Genomic DNA, 19,772 nt, shown 5'->3' on the forward strand with positions numbered 1-19,772 from the left:
ATACGGCGCCAACCATACAGTGCGGGGGCCGGAGGCACGAATCGTGCACGCCGGGCCTTGTGAGACCGACGCAGCACCGATCCCCTCCGGTCCCTGCAGCACACAACCCACCGGGGGCTCGCGTACGCTACCCGTCCCACAAAGGACTACCCCGGTCGGTGTCGATGCCTGGGCCGCGTCCTCACCACGTGCGACCCACTCCACACTCGCACACCCAGGCGCACACGCGCCCCCCCCCCCACACACTCCGTTATCGCACACTCTGGTGCACACTCTTCCCACACACACTCTGGTGTGCACTCTTCTTTCACACACTCGGCCATCGCACACGCTGGTGCACACATTTCTTCTACACACTCGGCCATCGCACATGCCAGTGCACACTTTTCTTCTACACACTCGGCCATCGCACACTCCGGTGCACACTTTTCTTCTACACACCCGGCCATCGCACACTCTGGTGCACACTTTTCTTCTCCACACTCGGCCATCCCACACTCTGGTGCACACTCCCTCTCCACACACTCCAGTACGCACTCTCGCTCACACTCCGTACCACCCTCTTGCTCCACGCACTCCGGTACGCACTCCCTCTCATACCACACAATGGGCCCTTCGCGAACGCCCGGGTCTCGCCTCTCTCCCAAGCTCGGCGAGCACCCGTTCGCGCCAAACACATTCCCACCATTAGCGCCACTCACCTCGGCGCTCTCCTTCCCCTGCTTCTCCACCAGCACCTGCAAACTTTTTATGGGCTGAGCAAGCACGGCATCATGGTGCAAACATGAACTTTGCACGGATTCCATCACCTCCTCCCATGATTTATTCTCTGTCTCTCCCGTCTCTTCAACCCCAATGTTTCTTCTTCCAACACGACGATCGTCGGCGCCCCTAAAATTTCCTTTTCCAACTCGGCCTTCGCCGGCACCCCCAAAATTTTCTTCTCCAATTCGACGATCGTCGGCTTCTCAACACCCCTCGTCACTACTCCCGTAGCTCCAGTCAATTTGGCTGTGCTCCACTTTATCTCACTCTCCACGCGTTCTCCGCACCGCTTCACCCCGTCGCATACCACCGCGACCTCCTCGCTCAGCTTACGCCCAATCTCCTCCCCCATCTTTTTCATATCCCTCTTTGATGCTGCCCTCATCTTTTGCATGTCACTTCTCATTTCTCTTCTTGATTTGTCCCCCTCGGTATCCATTTTTTCGTTCATCTTATTCATTTCTTCACCTGACTTGATCATATATGCCCTGATTTGGGTCATGAATAAGCCCCAGAGAGAAAACACAGCAAAAACACACTCATAAATGGCACTGGCTGCTTGCTTCTTGCATATTGCTTCTTGCTTCTTCTTTGTGCATATATCAAACCGGCTGGCTCCCTGACCGGCATACAGGCCATTTGAAACTTCAAGGCCATCTAAACTTGCACATCTTCTTATGCCTAGCACACAATAATAGAATGCACAAAAATGCTTTCATTTTGCCAGCAGGGCCAATCTCACGTGGTCCAACTGCGTGGCATTGGTGCCACTCAAACAAGTGGTCTGAAGCGCAAGATGATTTTGCAGCAGAATGCTGCACAGCAGAGGTGCAAGGCCACAAGGCTTGTGGTCCATAAGTGTGAGTGTAACAAGGTGCAGCAAAGTGGTTTGTGGCAGCAAAGTGCTGCACAGGTCAGCGAGGGACGAGGAAGAGCGAGCAGAGCAGGCTCATCCCTAACCGTCCGTACCCCCCACCGTCAGCTACACTACCCTAGCCCCCATTGTATTCACAATCCGTCACTACGTCTTGTCTCCCATATCCCCCTCTAATTCCAAATTCGTCTCCCAATCCCTCCCAAGAAGGAAGGGATGGAACAAACACAACGTCACATTATGTCATGATGCGTCTTTACCATCCAAGCGGCTTGCAGAGCCTCGGTGTGGAGCTCGTCCTCCTTGGTGATTGACTGTGGATGGTGCATAGGGATTTCTCATCCTAACTACACTACTGACATTTACTTTTAACCTACCCGGGGTCGTACCCTGGCAATCGGCCTCTTTAAACTATGTGGTTCTAAGAACCCGAATTCCCATTGCCCACTCTGTGGTGCCATCTGATTTTGGGTCTCACTCCCGCAAATTTTCACTCTGTGCCCTCGCACAATTTCGGGGCTGGGTCGTGTGGCCCTACCTGCAGGTCTACCTACCTGCGCACCTCCGCCACTGAAGCCGCCACCCGAGCTTACCTGTTCCTCGCGACTACCTAAACCAGGGAAGGCCCTCTCTGGCTCTTACCCCCTCTGTGCCCACCTTGGCATTCGGCAACCCGGGTCCTCTCCTGGGATCCTCGGGCCCCATTCAACAACTTCACTACAACTAACCGGCTCCCAGAGCCTACCTGCGGCCTCACCTGGCCGACAAACTACCAGTGGCGGAGTGCCTCAATAACTATACGCACCAATTAAGCCACACGCCCAGCCATTCCACAGAGAACTGCACCCAACAAAGCACTTCTTGCTACTACCTGCACCACAGGTGTCAATATCCATACAATTTACTTAAGCCCGCTACCTGGCTTGACACTACCCACCCCGGGTTTTCGTGAATGGGTACCACCTCCCCCCATTCACTGCTTCGCACCATGCATTCCACAACCTTTTATTCCACACCAAGCATTCCACACCACTTATCTCACCACCATTTATCTCACACACCACTTTTCTCACACACCTTTTGTGCTCACACACCTCAAACACAATTCCATTTGTTCTACACACACAATTCTTCAAACACTACAACACAATTCCTCAAACACACAGCATAATCTATCTATCTAATTTCCCCGAACACTCGTGCTTCCCTCGTCGTCCCTTTACACTATGCACTCCCTTGTCTTTATCATCCATCTAAGCTACCTACGTCCCCTCTACAGTACAGGTGTCACTACTTAACTCTGGTCCTTAAGGTCTTCTAGATCCCTACCATTATCCGAGCCCTCCCTCAGCTAGCTTCGGTGCCCCATGGAGGCAACCATTGCTGGCACCCCCATGTGCCTATCGCTGCCATCCCCCTAAACTAATGCTCATGGGCCCTGTGTGTGAGGAATGGTGACACTACCATTCCCCCACATGGGGTACACTACTCTCATTAGTCCACTACACTCGAGCCTCTCCATGTGGATGTTCGTTGTCACAGCTCGACCTCGAAGGGCCGAGCGATCCATGCGGGTGGTTGGTTGCCTGTATGGGGTGTCTGTCTGGCATTTTCGATCCAAGGGGGGAGGTATGGATGGGCCGAGGTGCAGGGCTCCATCCCGGCGCGGTGCCTCGCGGTCCCACGCATGGTGACCCAGCCGGCCACGGTCGGAGCACCGCACCCAATAGGGTGCGCGGCTCCGAAAACTCCTACCTCCCCTTGAACCTCGCCGATTGCCTTTGCCGCCACGGCACGGCACCAACCATACAGTGCGGGGGCCGGTACGAATCGTGCACGCAGGTCCTTGTGAGACCGACGCGGCACGGATTCCCTCCGGTCCCTGCTGCACACAACTCACCGGGGGCTCGCGTCTGCTATCCGTCCCGCTAGATGCTACCCCCCCCCCCCCCCCCCGGTCGGTGTCGATGCTTGAGCCGCGTCCTCACCACTCACGACCCACTCTGCACTCGCACACCCAGGTGCCCCCGCGCCTCCCATACACTCCGTTACACTCTCTTTCCGCACACAGTCCGGTGTGCATTCTTTCTCGCACTCCGTACTTGTACCTGCACACCTAGGTGCACTCACGCCCTTCACACACCCCATCATCGCACACCCTGGTGCACACTCTTTCTCCATGCACTATTTTCGTACACATTCCATAACACCCTCGGGTGTGCACTCTCCCGTTACACAATCCGTAACACACTCGGCCGTCGCACACTCTCTTTCCACACTCTCGGGTGTGCACTCTCCTGTTACACACTCTGTAACACACTCGGCCATCGAACACTCTTTTTCCACACCCCCAGGTGCGCACTCCCTCATAACACACTCTTTTCCTGCACACTCTGGTGCACACTTTTCTCTCACACACTCGCGCTCCACGCATGCCCTCTCATATTCTGCGCCAGTCGCCCTCGTACACCGCACAATGGGCCCATCGCGAACGCCCGGGTCTCGCCTTTCTCCCAAGGGCGCCGAAACCCCGTTCGTGCCAAACACATTCGTGCCATTTTCGCAACTCACCTCGGGGACCTCCTTCCCCGGCAGAACCTGCAAACTTTTTATTGAATTAGCAAGCCCAGCATCACGGTGTAAATACAGACTTTGCGCAGATTCCATTTCTTTCTCCCGCGATTTATTCTCCGAATCTACCGTCTCTTCGGCCCCAATTGTTTCTTTTTCTTCGACGACCACCGGCGCCCATAACATTTTCTTTTCCAACTCGACCCTCGCCGGCGCCCCCGAAATTTCTTTGTCCAATTAGCCGACCATCGGCTCCTCTACACCTTGTGTCGCGACTCCCATAGCCCCGGTCAACTTGGCTGTGCTCCGCTCTACCTCGCTCTCCACGCGTTCCTCACACCGTGTCACCTCGTCGCGTACCACCGCGACCTTCTCACTCAACCTGCATCCAATGTGCTCCCCCACCTTTTTTATTTCTTTCTTCGACGCCACCCTCATTTTTTTTTTATCTCCCTGGTGTATTTCTCCCCCTGGGTATCCACTTTGTTTTCCAACTCATTCTTGTTACACCTCACTTCTTCCCTCAGTCCTTTCATGTTTTCATCCCACTTGACCATAAATGCCCTGCATTGTGTCATGAATAATTGCATGTCTTCAAAACTCCCTTGCACAACGGGTTTGGCCTCCGCCGCCGCCACGTGCGAGGCGCCGCCATTTTCTTTACTTACTGCCGCACCCTTTTCAGCTTCCACTACCAACTGTCCCTGCCGGTCCTGGGTCATCAGTTTCTCTTCTTTTATTATTCCCACCGGCATTTGACCGCCTTGGCCAGCCATGGTACGAATATAATTTGGCTTTAAAAACTAAATTTCGTTCGCTCGTAATTTGGAGCACGTGAAGCGCACTCTAGGTCGAAATTATCTCACACTCCCAAACACCAATTTGCTGTGGCCAATTTGTCCAAAAAAATTTTAGGGTTCAAATCCCACTCCTGACACCAAATTGTTGCTGATCCCCCAAAGCCCGTTCCCATTACAAAGGGGAGATTAAACCCCTTTTTCCCCCCATGGGTCTTCGGGTCCGCGAGACCGAATCGCCACTTCCGGGCAAACGTGAAAAAGGGTTTCGGGACAAATTCGCATGTATCTTTGGTACCCACGCTGCCACAAAAGCGGGGATCGAGCCTCACACGAGCCATGCTTAATCGAGTACGCCCGAGCGGAGTGCGTATCATGTGACTCATGCTGTTACTTTTATTGGAAACCGATTCGAGCGGTTTTATTCGTACCATGCGAAGCCAATGATGGAAGAGACAGGACGGTCAAATCAGAAGGAAGAACAGAATTTATTTATACTATGTACAAGGATTTGTAGAAGTAAAGGGACACAGAGCAGAGCTTAGTCAGTCGTACTTATTCCCAGACAAATGGGCCCACTCACATACACGGGGAGATGGAGGAAGAGAAGTTCGCGTGCTAGGCGCGCTTCACTGCCAGTCGCCCTGGGGCAGCTCACCTGGCGTGGCTCTCCAATGTTCACGGCACGTATCAGGCGAAGGCAGGCAGGAGGAAATCGTGCGTCTGTGGCCCGGCGCGGGTCGTCCTTTACAGCGTGTGATTAATACAGCGCAGAGCACGGGGAACAGGGCACGGGGCAAGTTTGTGTACAACGGCAATTCAATTCCTTCTGCAGCTCCACTCGCGTTCTCGTCTGCTTTCTGCATTCTCGTGCCGTTCGTTCTCATGCGATCTCGTGCGTTCTGCCGTCTCGGAACTCTGAACTCTCAACTGAGGTGGGGGCCTCGGAGCAGGGTTATATGGCCCCGCCCCGGCCCGACTCTAATGTTCCAAACCCCACCTCTGGTCGTCGTGGTTAGCCACTCCCCTCGAGCCCTGATTGGCGGCTTGTGCTTACCGACTACTCCTCCTGCCCCGCCTTCCTTTGGCCTCTGTTGACTTGTTCAGGCCTGCCGCATGGTATTTCAGCGCTAAACCAAAACCAAAGTGCCAAAAGAACACCTAATCTCACTGGACTACTCAACGCAAAACTAACCACAGGAAAGGACTACGCTTACATTCACTAAGAAATAACTGAACTATCGCGAGGCTACATGTTGGGGTGCAATTTCACTAAGAGGGGAATTTAACCTTTATTTCAAAACCGCAACAATATATATATATATATATATATATATATATATATATATATATATATAAATAAATAAATATATATATATATATATATATATATATATATAAATAAATATATATATATATATATATATATATATATATATATATATATATATATATATATATATATACAGTGTGGCGGACACAAAAGCCCACTGGCGTGGTGACATCATTCCACGCACCAAGTGGGCGGTGGCCACGCCCGAGGGGTAGGCGTGGCCTCATGATATACCCCGGGCGACCAGCCCGGAGGAGTACAGTGTTACAGTGTAGTCTTACAATAAAGACGTTTATATGTTACCGCTTGTCCGCTTCCTCCTTGCTCACAAGCAGCGCGCGTAACGCCGCGCTTTACTGGTGACCCTCGACGTTGGATCTGCCGGAGCGATCCTTCCACACGCGACGCCATCGCCATGGCCGCCTTCGTCAAACTTCCGGAATTTTGGGAGGCTCAGGCCGAAGTCTGGTTCGTCCAGGCCGAAGCCCAATTTCAGCTTCGGCACCTCACCGGCGATGACACGCGCTACTGCCACGTCGTCGCCTCCCTCGGGCCCGGCACGGCCGCTCGAGTTGTGTCCGTCCTTCGCCACCCACCGGACGGCCACAAGTACGAGGCACTCAAGCGGCTACTCCTAGCCACGTTCAGCCTCACGGACGACGCACGGGCCGACCGCCTCCTGGATCTCCCCGAGCTCGGTGAGACGCGCCCGTCGGTCCGAATGGACCATATGCTGTCACTGTTGGGCGACGAAGCCCCCGGTTCGCTATTCCAGGCGCTTTTCCGTCGCCAACTTCCAGCGCAGGTTCGCCTCGCGTTGGCCGGGACCGGGCTAACGGAACCCCGAGCATTGGCGGCCGAGGCGGACAAGTACTTCGCCGCTTCGGACACGCGGGCGAGCGTTGGCGTGGCCGTCACGGCCTTCGACGCTGCTGTTCCACAGCATCATCTTCTACAGCACGCTGAGTTTCAGCAGCATGCTGATACGCACCTCGTGAACGCCGCCACGCCCCGCCCACCGCCGCGGCGAAAACCGCCACCGCGGGGAAACCCGTCGACTCCACCGGCCTGGCGGAGCCAGCCGCGCTCCTCCAGCTCCACCACCTGGTGCTGGTTCCACGCCAAGTTTGGCCACGAAGCTCGGCGGTGTCATCCGCCGTGCTCCTTCAACGGGTCGGGAAACGCCCGGGCCGGCGCTCAATTGTGGCGATGAGCGCCGGCCGTTCGAGCAGCCTGCTGTTCATAACGGACACCTTCTCCGGGCGCCGTTACCTGTGCGACACGGGAGCACAGGTGAGTGTCATTCCCGCCGGCACGTCAGACAAGCACGCCGCGGGTGGGGGCCCCGCGCTGCTTGCCGCGAACGGGACGCCCATCCGTACGTACGGAAAACGCTGCCTCTCTCTGCGGTTTGGAGGGCAGGTTTTCCGATGGACGTTCGTCACCGCCGACATGCCCATGGCACTGCTTGGCGCGGACTTCCTGTGCGCTAATGGGCTCCTGGTCGACGTCAAGCGCAGACGGCTTGTCCAGGCCGAGACGTTCAGCTCGCTCGCATGTGCGTTGCCCAGCTCAACGAGCGGCTTGCCAAGCGGCTTGCCGAACGATTCGGTTCCGGCCACGTTGGTCTGTACGCTTCCGGCAGCGGACGCATTCACCCGCCTCCTCGCCGGCTTCCCGGCCCTCACGCGGCCCACCTTCTCGGCGGGGGCCGTCAAGCACGGGGTGGCCCATCACATCCCCACCGTCGGGCCACCGGTCTACGCCCGGGCACGCCGCCTCGAGCCGACGAAGCTGGCGGTGGCAAAAGCGGAGTTCGCTACCCTGGAGCGACTCGGCATCGTTCGGCGCTCAGAGAGCGCTTGGGCGTCGCCGCTGCACATCGTGCCGAAGCCCGGCGGGGGATGGCGACCGTGCGGGGACTATCGCCGTCTCAATGACGCCACGACTCCCGACCGCTACCCCGTCCCCCACATTCAGGACTTTTCCGCCCGTTTGGCGGGCAGGTCCTTCTTCTCGAAGGTGGACCTCATACGCGGCTACCATCAGGTCCCCGTCAGGCCGGAGGACGTCCCGAAGACGGCGGTCATCACGCCATTCGGACTCTTCGAGTTCCTGCGCATGCCCTTCGGTCTGAAGAATGCGGCTCAGGCGTTCCAGCGACTGATGGACAGCGTCCTGCGCGACTTGGATTTTGTCTACGTCTACCTGGACGATATCCTCGTCGCCAGCGCGTCCCGCGAAGAGCACCTACGCCACCTCCGCACGCTCTTCGAACGCCTGGGCCAGCATGGCCTGATTGTGAACCCCGCAAAGTGCCGGTTCGGCGCCGCCACAATCGATTTTCTGGGGCACCGTGTCACCAGGCACGGAGCCGTCCCCCTGCCGGCCAAGGTGGAGGTTGTGAAGGGGTTTCCGCGCCCCCGCACGATCAGAGGGCTGCAGGAGTTCCTGGGCATGGTGAACTTTTACCATCGGTTCCTGCCCCGTATCGCCCAGCTCCTGCGCCCCCTGCACGAAGCTCTCCGAGGTAAGCCGGGCAAAGGCGACGTTACCTGGACCGAGCAGATGGACACGGCGTTCACGGGCGCGAAGCTCGCCTTGGCTAACGCCACCATGCTCGCGCACCCGGCGCCCGATGCACCGATCGCCCTCACCACCGATGCCTCGGACTACGCGGTGGGCGCGGTGCACGAGCAATGGGTGCGTGGAGCTTGGCAACCGCTGGCGTTCTTTAGCCGGCAGCTTCGCCCGCCCGAACGCCGTTACAGTACCTTCGACCGCGAGTTGCTCGGACTTCACTTGGCGGTCAGGCACTTCCGCCATCTGCTCGAGGGCCGGGCGTTCACTGCCTTCGTCGACCACAAGCCGCTGATCTTCGCGATGGGCAAGGTCACCGAGCCGTGGTCGGCCCGGCAGCAGCGTCACCTCTCGGCCGTGTCCGAGTACACGACGGACATCCAGCACGTCGCGGGGAAGGACAACCCGGTGGCGGATTGCCTTTCCCGGGCCGTCGCCCACGCAGTCCACCTCGGCATCGACTATGCCCGGATGGCAGCGGACCAGGCCGCTGACCCCGACGTCCAGGCCTTGCGGACCGCCGTCACGGGCCTCCGCGTCACCGAGGTGCCGTTCGACGGCGCGGGCGCGGCCCTCTTGTGCGACGTCTCCCTCGGGCGTCCCCGCCCCATTGTGCCCGCGGGCTGGCAGCGCCAGGTGTTTGACGCCATCCACGGCCTGTCCCACCCGGGCGCGAGGGCCTCCCAAAGGCTGATCTCCGACAAGTTCGTCTGGCATGGCCTCCGGAAGGCCGTCCGCGGCTGGGCCAGGACATGCCTCGCGTGCCAGCGCGCCAAGGTGCACCGGCACACCCAGGCCCCATTGGCCCCGTTCACGGTGCCGGAACGCCGGTTTGACCACGTCCACGTGGACCTGGTGGGACCTCTGCCCCCCTCGCGGGGTTTCACCCACGTCCTCACCATGGTGGACCGCACCACCCGGTGGCCGGAGGCCGTGCCGTTGGCGTCTACAACGGCGGCCGATGTCGCGCAGGCTTTCATCGCCACCTGGGTCGCCCGGTTCGGCGCCCCCTCAGACATCTCATCCGACCGCGGCCCCCAGTTCACTATATATATATATATATATATATATATATATATATATATATATATATATATATATATATATATATATATATATATATATATATATATGTGTGTATATATATATATATGTGTGTATATATATATATATATATATATATATATATATATATATATATATATATATATATATATATATATATATATAATATATATATATAAAATAAACACACATCCTCCCCAGAACATTATCTGTATCAGCTCAAGTGCCCTCCAGTACAGATGTTCAGGATACTGAATAAATAAAGGACCAAAGAGGTTGTGCTGTACAGGGTACACAAGGATGTACTAAAATATGGAAGATATTTAAAGGGTGATTTACCATGCTTAAAAAAAAAAGTTGGAAAAAAAACCAAGTTAATAAAGCTGGACTTTTTCATTGAACTTCCTACTTCCATCCAGACACCTGTTTCCTGGCTGGTGAGTGTAATATTGTAACAGCTGATCAACTGAGCCATTGTGTGCTGCTGGCTTAAGCACCAATCACAAATGGCTGCTTACTTGTTTTCACTCATAAGTCCAAAACGTTGCGATGCCAATCTTTATTTATTCTTCAATGACTTTTAAACAATTCTGATTGCATTTACTTGCATCCATCCGGGCCGATTGTGCTGCACCCATACTGCCTGGGGAATCCGCTGTTTGCATTCAGATTTACAAAAGAAGGAAATGGAACAGTTAATGTCTGCCTTTAAATGCATTGTCCACTTCTTCACAATTTATCAGAGCTCTGCAAGCAAAACGAAGGTGATAGTATTGAGGATAACCCATTAATAAAAGCAGTTCATATTTAAGTAAATATTAAATTTAAGAGGAAAAATGTTTTACAAAGGAATTTCTGAAGAAAGTCATTTTTGTTTTTTCTCTCAAAATAATGCATTAACAGAGCATGATGTGTATATTTTAGGAAAGGTAGCTCATGCTAAAACTGACATTGAAATAATCAATACATTTATTTTTCTTATTCCCTTCCCCATCCTCCCCAACAGGACCAAATGACTGTGCCAGACTCTGTGGGAAGCTTGCTGGGGCATCTGGCCTACCTGGATGTGACAGGAACCCCTAGTTCATCATCTGACACTTCAATCAATACCCCTCAGGGATGTCATGGCTCTGCAAGTATCACAAAGACTATAGCCATCCTCACTACACCGACTGGTCTTTCGTGAATAATTTGACCTTCCCGTCCCCTTCTGACCATCCTCCACCACCGTCTATGCCTCCCTACTTACCCCATGACCTCCTTTCACCCTCCTTCCCCCACAGTAAATATGTCCTTAGAGTGCATACAACAGGCTCAGTACAACATATATTTTTGTTTACATAGTCGAGGCTCGTGGAAGAGCTAGCACACTGAATGGATCAGGACGCAACAGGCAAAAACGGGATGCAAAACATGGATGCATTGAGAAGGAAACTCCGATGAGGAAAAAATGGTAAAATAGGAGAGATCTGGATGGGATCAATGAGCATAAAATAAATCATGGTTTTAGATTTTCAAATTATTGTTCTGATTCATGTTCAAAAAACAACATTCAATTGATATAAAATTGTTCCTCGATCATAAACCGACGTTTGTGGACAGACAGACAGAGAGACAGACAGACAGATACACGGAGTGAACCAATTGCTTAACCCCACTTTTTGCTTTGCGTGCGCAGGGTAATAATGAAATGTACATGATGAAGTACACACATAAGCGAAAACGATCAAAGTTATCAAAATTAATCTTTTGGCTTCAATACAAGGATGCAGTCAAACCTTGCTCTTTCATGAGCCTCGCTCCTGTAAAGGGGAAAAAATCTCAAAAAACCTCAAGGGTATGAGGTTGCTTTTTCTATTAACATAAAGGGAATGACTTGGGGTTGTGTTGTCTGAGCACTGACATTCACTGGTTGTAAAAGCATTTATTGGGATTTATAACAAATTAATATAAATAATGTATAAATATAAATATAAATAATTAATATAAATTAAATATTTTGTGTTATATATATATATATTTTTTTTTAATATAAATAATTAATATAAATTAAATATTTTGTGTTATATATATATATTTTTTTTAAATAGAAATAATAAATATTAATATAAAATTTATATAAATATAATTAATTAATACAAATTGATAACATATAAATAATGTGAGCAATAAAATGTACAAAACTTCCTTCCCTTCATTGAAGTGACAGAAAAATATGGAACTGACCGATAGTAGATGAAATGTACAAATGTTCTTTCCTTTTACATTAAACTGTCCAGGCCACCAATGAGATAACAGTTCTTGCATTTTCTTTCTGCCGTTTGTTTCAGGTCGCCTCTGAGTCCGAGTGCTGCTTCAGTGAACAACTGCGAGAAACCTCCGTCAAGGAACCCGTTGACCTTCAAAGCCTGATTTCTACATTGCCTGAAGCTTTGGTCAGTGAAAGCAACCCTTTCAAAATTGTAATTTAATGATGCCATATTGCCATCTACATATTACGTATTACGATAATTTTTGTCATGGTTTTCTTCATTCAAGAAAACTTTTATTATTTTTAAGAAAATATTTCCTTACTAAGAAAGTTATTTTTACTACTACTACTACTACTATTACTATTAGTTGATAAGCATTAAATGCGGTGTCCTTCGTGAAGAATAGACAAGCTATCGCCGGCACCATGACCAAATAACAAATTCCTGCCACAACCTACAGAGGGCATCGCATCAGCGGCACAGTCGTGCCCTCAACAAATGATGTTACCCCCTAGCCTTGTGTGCATACAATATAATAATAAGATGATTTGCTGAGGACTGTTTTTGGTTCAAATCTTTCACGAATCATACCTGACGTCCAACTGACAGTGGCAGGAATTTTGAATTTGTTCGGCGTTCCAGCGATAACTTGCCTACTCTTTGCAAAAGACTCCATGAGATGTTCCACGTCCACCAGCTACTGCTATCAGACTGCTGGTCACCCAGGTTAACGTACATGTGAGGCATGGCTCACATTGTGATGTGATGCTCTGCATGTAAAGCACCGATCTGGCAGTTTATAGTCGGGTTGGGAATCAAACCCAGACTACGGTAGATATCTCAAAGATAACTGCTCTACAGAGTCATGTTGGATAGGGCTTTCTACTGATTGCTCATTTTACTGTCTTGAATTGTAACTGAGATAGTTTTATCGAGTTTTCCTTTTCGTGCAAAGAGAGGTAATGGGAGCAGAGCTGAACGTCTGCAAAACCCTGTTGTTGCTCCGGGTAATTCAGTGGGTGGAATCGAATCTCTTAAACTTGTATAACAGTTTCAATGCTGGAGTTTACTTTTTGTAAAATGTCATCAAACATTTCACGAGACGAGACATTCGTATGTAGATCACGAAGTCCTTGGGCTTTTTCTTGCATTTCTTTCATTTCGATAATTGCCGAAGCATCTACCATATAAAACAAAATGTCAGTTTGTGTGTTTGTACAGATGTCTGTCCCCCTTCATAAGGGTAGTTTTTTTTTAAAGCCAATCTTTTAACACAAATGTGTGTTCATTACGGTCTATTTTTGAGGATAAAACAAACTTGAAAAACATTTTCCATAAAAGAGTAATATATGTCTCTTCTATTGGGATTGTAGACGGTGGCTTGCAAACCAAGGCTCAAGGGCAGTGTACAGAAGCTTTTTTTAAAAATAGCAATAAATACAAGGCACAGGGAGGTGAAATTCACTGCATGTGATCTGCAACTCACACGCAGAGTAAAACGAGTGTTCATTTACATCCGTATGATGTCTGATAAATAAAGAAGATATTGTTACATTTATGGGAGGTAGGCATGAAATACCTTAGGAAAGTCAAGAATGTGTAGATTTTAGTATGGATCGTGTGACGCAAAGAAGGAGAAGCACATCTCGATGTACATAAGCAGGGTAAATGTTCAAGTTAAGGCCACATAAAAATAAAAAGTTGTTGAGTGTCCTTTTTTCTCAAAAGTTCGGGTAGGGAGGGAGGTTTTTTTTTTTTTTGTTTTTTTTTTTTTCCTACTTCTCATTGAGTTTTGTTGACATGGAAAAATATGAAATAAAGACTCCTTTCTCCTCAAAATGATTTTATTTCTTCATTCATCGGGTTCCATCCTGTGATTGGTGGCCGTGTCTGCAGCCAACACAAATTTGAGAAATGAGCTAAGAGTCTTTGTCACATCAGAAACTTTGCAAGCTGGTGAAACTTTCGTCATGTCAGTTTAACTGGGGCCGGCGAATACTTTGACAAAAGTACCGCGTGTATCGTCAGGCAATGGCTCCCGATCCCCATCATACTTGCCGTCTGAGAACTCTGCATAGAAGTCCGAGATTGTAACATCCAACTCGATATTGCACGCAAACCAGTCCTTCACCGTCTTGGAAGAGCCCTCACGGGCTCTTGATGCGATCACAATAGCATTTCAAGCCGATTCTATCACGAATCAATACAGATTTCAGCGGGAAAAATCTCACACAATAGCCGCCATGAATGGCTAACGTAAAATGGGTGAAGTTGCCCGAGGCACTTGCGACGCTCTGCGCAGCACGCACTGCGCATGCGGTGCAGAACGGCGCCAAATTTGAATGTGAAAAGATCGTTTTTAATGATTTTTTTCAAAATAAAAAATAAAAAAAGTTTCGGTCGGGTGTGTTTCGTAGGGTCGGGCGGGGACGATCACCAACTCTTTTTTTGTATCTGGCCTAAGAGTGATAAGAGCATGTCGCCATAAGGAGGGTGGTTTTGTGCTAATTAATTATATGGCTTATGGTTAATCCCCAGTATGTATTGCCTCCCTGTGATTTTTTTCCCTAATGTTCTTATAAAACTCAGCCAGCCAGCCAATGGGCTCCAATAGCCAACCACGCCGCCAGGGCCGACATAAACAGCATTTGCCGATCGACAAGTAACCCCCGACGTCATCCGAACATTCCCGAACAGAGATTAGACTCCGCCCCCCGACGACTCGTAACGAGGAGGCCACACCCCGGCCTTCGTGATTGGTGGAGACTCGATGGGATGATTGAGTAGCGCTTGATGATTGGACAGAGTGTGACGTCAGCGGAGAACATTCGAGAGCTAAAGAGCAAGAAGAAGCCATGTTGGTCTCTTTTGTGCTGGCTTTAAATAGGTAAGACTTCGAACCTTCCTGCACGTGTCACTACCGCCAGGTTGGGTATACTCCTCGGTGTTAAAGCTCATTTTGATCGTCCGTCACCCAGGGGTCTTAACCCAGGGGACACGACAATATTGACACGCCTTACACAAGGCCGAAGTTTCAGACTTTGGTACGCTCACGACGCTGCACTGTCGAATAAACTGTTCCAATCCGTCATTTTTGATGGCCTTTTACTGGTTATATAATAACTATAACTGCCTGTTTTAGTGTGCCTATTTAGATTTGTTTGCATCCAAACTTTTTCCTTTCATAGACATTGTTCTTTTTAATCACACAGGCTGTAATTATAGCCAATAAAGTACATTTTCAATGTGTTTCAGCACAAGGAGCCATCGCACAATCTCACATAAAACCCAGAGCGAAACTGAATCAGATAACTGAAACAGTCTGGACAACCATGACACCTGTCAGTTATAACTGGCATTCTCACTTTGTCAGTTATGTCTGGATTTAGCTTCAGGCCTTTTTGCCTCAACTAGGTGGCAACTTTTGTTTTGTTGCTAAAAAAAAAAAAAAGCCTTAAGGTATAAATAGGACTGTCCAAAACTGTTATTGATATATACTTTTGCAAATCTATCTGAACATTGCACACTGTCCCTTTCAGGTTGTGCTCTTTGTTAAAGCCCTGCAGAGATCTCTTCCTCTTGCTCAGTCCTCTAGCATTGTTTTACACAGAGCTACCTAAATTTACCCTGCCCCCAGCTTCCTCTGCAGAGGCCTCACTGATTGCTTACTATCCCAACAAGCCTTCTCAGGCTCCATGTATGCTTTCCGCCCACTTCCTGTAAATCTAGGTGCTGCGGAAAATAAACCCCCCGACTCTTTGCAAATTGAAGCTCCTCTGTGCTCCAGGCTTGTCTGTTGTATCCATTAGTTTTGATGTTTAAATGCCTTTCTCTTTAATGTAACTTCAATAATACATTGCTGTTGTTGCTTCAAGAAATAGTAACTTAGAAAAAAAAATTTTGAACTTTAAAAAAAACAAAAACATAGTTTTTAGAAAAAACTAAAAGTTGGAGGTACTACTTTTACTACATTTGTAATGATTTTTTTCGAAAAAGCATTTGAACATTTTTACATCATTATAGCCTGCCGATCACCTCGACTGCCTTATATGGCTCGGACCCGCTTTCCAGCTTTCCAGAGTGATGAAGATGGGAACAGCTAGGAGCACAAAGTTTGGGGGGGTTGGTGGGGGGAGGTGTGTGTAAAGGAAGTACTGTGAGATAACCCTTTCCCATTGACAGCCTCTTCCTGTTGTTTACATCCAATGTGAAAACGTTTGCACATATCGCAGCCTGCACATCCTTTAGCATTCGCTTCCGTGCCAAGCAGTACATCATCAATGATAGGTGTTCATCATATAAACATTTGAATACAACCCTATGCTTGATCTCAAGATTATAGAAACTTTGATTTATTTGACACTTTTCTGCCTTCTCTAACTCCACCATACATGTCATATAAGTAAAACGAAAATATTACCTCCTAAATCATAATAATGCCATTTGGATTCCGAAGAATATTGTGTGAAAGAAAACACTTGATTTATTTAATTGAGTTGATTTTTTTTACTTCCAGAAAACGATTTCTTGCCTTTCTTTCAAGCTTAACCACAGTCTGTAATGGTACTTGTCCAGTTGCAGTAACTCAAAACAGTATGGTGAGTTGCACGGTGCATCCAAACCATGAGAAGTGGAAAAGCATCTCTTTTTGGCAGAGCAGGCGTTGATGACAACTTTATCAGAGCAAAGCCAGGTTGCTCTAATAAATAGAGCAACTTGTGCTAAAATTCAAGTTTTCTTCCTTTTCTTCCTGCCTATTTGCAACAGCCTCTCTTTGCCTGCTACCTCCACCTGCTCCTTCACTGCAACCCGATTCTATGCCTCTGTGACCATCACAATTCCACCTCTGGCCTTTGTTGCACGACATAACAGTTACTTCCGCCTATTGTCTCTCGCTGCCTTTCCTTCCCTCGAGTGTGTTTATAGCGACTCGGTGAGATCGCTTTGTCGCTCGGTCTGCATGTAGTGTTGGCAAACCATGGTGGCTTTGGAGGAGATAGCTCTCAGCAAAAGGTTTTCGCAGACTTTGTTTCTCGTGGCTCATGATGCAGTCATGAAAATCAAACACAAAAACAACATGTATGAGTATTATGTCTGTTTCTCCATTGGTATGTGTCCTCGTTTTTGTTTTTTCGATAAATGCACAGTCCACATACAGTCGTGGCAAAAAAATATTGGCACCCTTGCACTTTTTTCAAATAACGCACCATTTCTTCCAGAAAATTGTTGAAATTAAAAAATATTTTGTTATCCACAAAAGTATTTATTTGGTTTGCAGTGGAACAAAACAAAAAAGCTGAAAAAAACACGAAATCTTCGCTTATTCCACACATAAATCCTAAAATGGTCTGGACAATATTATTGGCACCTTTTAGAAGTTGTTAAAAATAATTAGATTTAAAGCAGGTGATTCTCCTTTACTTTGGAATTGAACTCACCTATGGTTAGACACAAGATTGTAGCCAAGCATGGACAATCTCAAGGCTACAGGTCCATCTCCAGACACCTTGATGTTCCTGTGTCCACCGTACACAATGTTATCAGGACGTTTAAGGCCCATGGCACTGTAGCCAACCTCCCAGGACATAGTAGCAAGAGACAACTTGATCAAAGATTACAGTGAAGGATTGTTCGACTGGTGGAGAAAGCACCTCGATCCATAGGCGTAGTTTGCCTACTTCTCTATTTGGGGGAGGTGGGGGCAGGGGGGCAAGGGCTTAATATTAATAATGGGTAACTACATCTGACTTCCAAAATTACCATTTGTTAGTGTAGTTACAGCATGTGTGAAATCACAAATACAGTTTACGTTCATTATTGTTACTCACGTTTGAATACGGGATGTTTTATCCTAATTGTAAACTACTGAAAAAAAGGGTCCCCCAAACTCTGCCGCCAGCCTCTATCATCTGCCAAACAGGTTCAAGCTGACCTTCAGACACAAGGTATGACAGCTTCAACTCGCACCATCCGTCACCAACTCAATGAAAGGGTGTTCCATGGTAGGATACCCAGGAGGACCCCACTGCTGAGAGAGAGACAAAGAAAGCCCAACTGGAGTTTTCCAAAACACACCTGAACAAGCCAAAATCCTGGGAGAATGTCCTGTGGACAGATGAGACCAAATTAGAGTTTTTTTTGTAAAGCACATCATCTCTATGTTTACAGAAAACAAAATGAAGCCTTCAAAGAAAAGAACACCTTCCCTACAGTCAAACATGGAGGAGGTTCAGTGATGTTTTGGGGTTTCTGTGCTGCCTCTGGCACGGTGCCTTGAATGTGTGCATGGCATCATGAAATCAGGAGATTACCAAGGCATTTTGAAGCGCAATGTTCAACCCATTGTCAGAAAGCTGGGTCTCCGTCGAAGGTCATGGGTCTTGCAGCAGGACAATGACCACAAACACACTTCAAACAGCACCCAGGAATGGTTCAAGACAAAACACTGGACTGTTATGAAGTGGCCAGCAATGAGTCCAGATCTAAATACCATTGAACACCTGTGGGGAGATCTGAAAACAGCAGTTGGGAGAAGGCACCCTTAAAATCTGGGAGAATTGGAGCACAAGAGTGCACAAGAAGAGTGGGTCAAACTGCCAGCAGAGAGGTGTCGGAAGCTCATTCATGCCTAGAGGAAGCGCTTGACCCGCAGTTATTTTGTCCAAAGGCAAAATATTAGTGCTACCAAATATTAAGTCTCGGGTGTCAATAATTTTGTCAATGCCATTTCTTTTTATTTTCTGATTTAAAAGGATATATTAAGTTCTGAATCAAAAGCAAAGGTTCAGTAATATTAACAGTGAAATAAAGAATTGTGGAGACCAAATAATTTTGTCAATTTCAACTTATTTTTAGAGAAAATTGTGAGTTATTTGAAAAAAGTTCAAGGGTGCCAATATTTTTGGCCACGACTGTATGCGATTTAAATGCACAATGCATAAATTCATATATTATTTCTTCATCTCTCACATAAAAGTTTTACCACCGTTTGGTAAAAGTAAACCAATAAAATAAAACCTGCTTTTGACTCCAACCAACCCCGCTTTTTGTCGCTTATAATATTTGCCACGTATGTTTATTTACTTCACATAATATGTGAATTACATGTCCATGCACTTTTTTTTGTATTACCTTATGGTAAAGATTTCAAATATTAATTATGACTATTTCCTTTCCTCTGCATTATGAAATCGTACCTTTCTTTCTTGAGAGATGACGCGTTTAAGTGTTACGTAAAGTCAACAGTCCTCTTAATTGGACAGAGGTTTTCTTTGGGCGGTGTATAGTAGATCGCAGCTTTGATTGCTCCGGAAAAAAACAAACATGCATTACCTCATTTCCTCTGCATGAGTTGTAATCAAACCTATATCTTTTTTTCCTCAAATGTACTGTGGCGGGCACAAGGGGCAATAATTCTGCGCACCAGTGGGTGGCGCGAGCGTCCAGGCGGGGAACGAAAGCACATGCCCCGCCTTTCGACCGATCGGCCACGCCCGGGAACTAGGCATGGCCTCGGGACATATATGCGGGCTCTA

The 19,772-nt window shown here is 48.5% G+C and overlaps 1 protein-coding gene across 4 annotated transcripts in view; it reads left to right on the forward strand.

The window, feature by feature from the left end:
• The window catches only part of LOC137424734 (rho GTPase-activating protein 7-like), a 313,201-nt gene that overhangs the window by 107,487 nt on the left and 185,942 nt on the right, over window positions 1–19,772 (forward strand). For all 4 annotated transcript variants that reach the window (XM_078775875.1, XM_078775876.1, XM_078775877.1 and 1 more), the window contains 2 exons: window positions 10,992–11,117; window positions 12,316–12,420. In XM_078775875.1, the coding sequence (XP_078632001.1) occupies window positions 10,992–11,117; window positions 12,316–12,420 (231 nt within the window). The remainder of the gene's footprint in view (window positions 1–10,991; window positions 11,118–12,315; window positions 12,421–19,772) is intronic.

The sequence above is a fragment of the Myxine glutinosa genome, chromosome 4, assembly GCF_964187855.1.
Source record: "Myxine glutinosa chromosome 4, kmMyxGlut1.1, whole genome shotgun sequence".
Lineage (NCBI taxonomy): Eukaryota > Metazoa > Chordata > Myxini > Myxiniformes > Myxinidae > Myxine > Myxine glutinosa.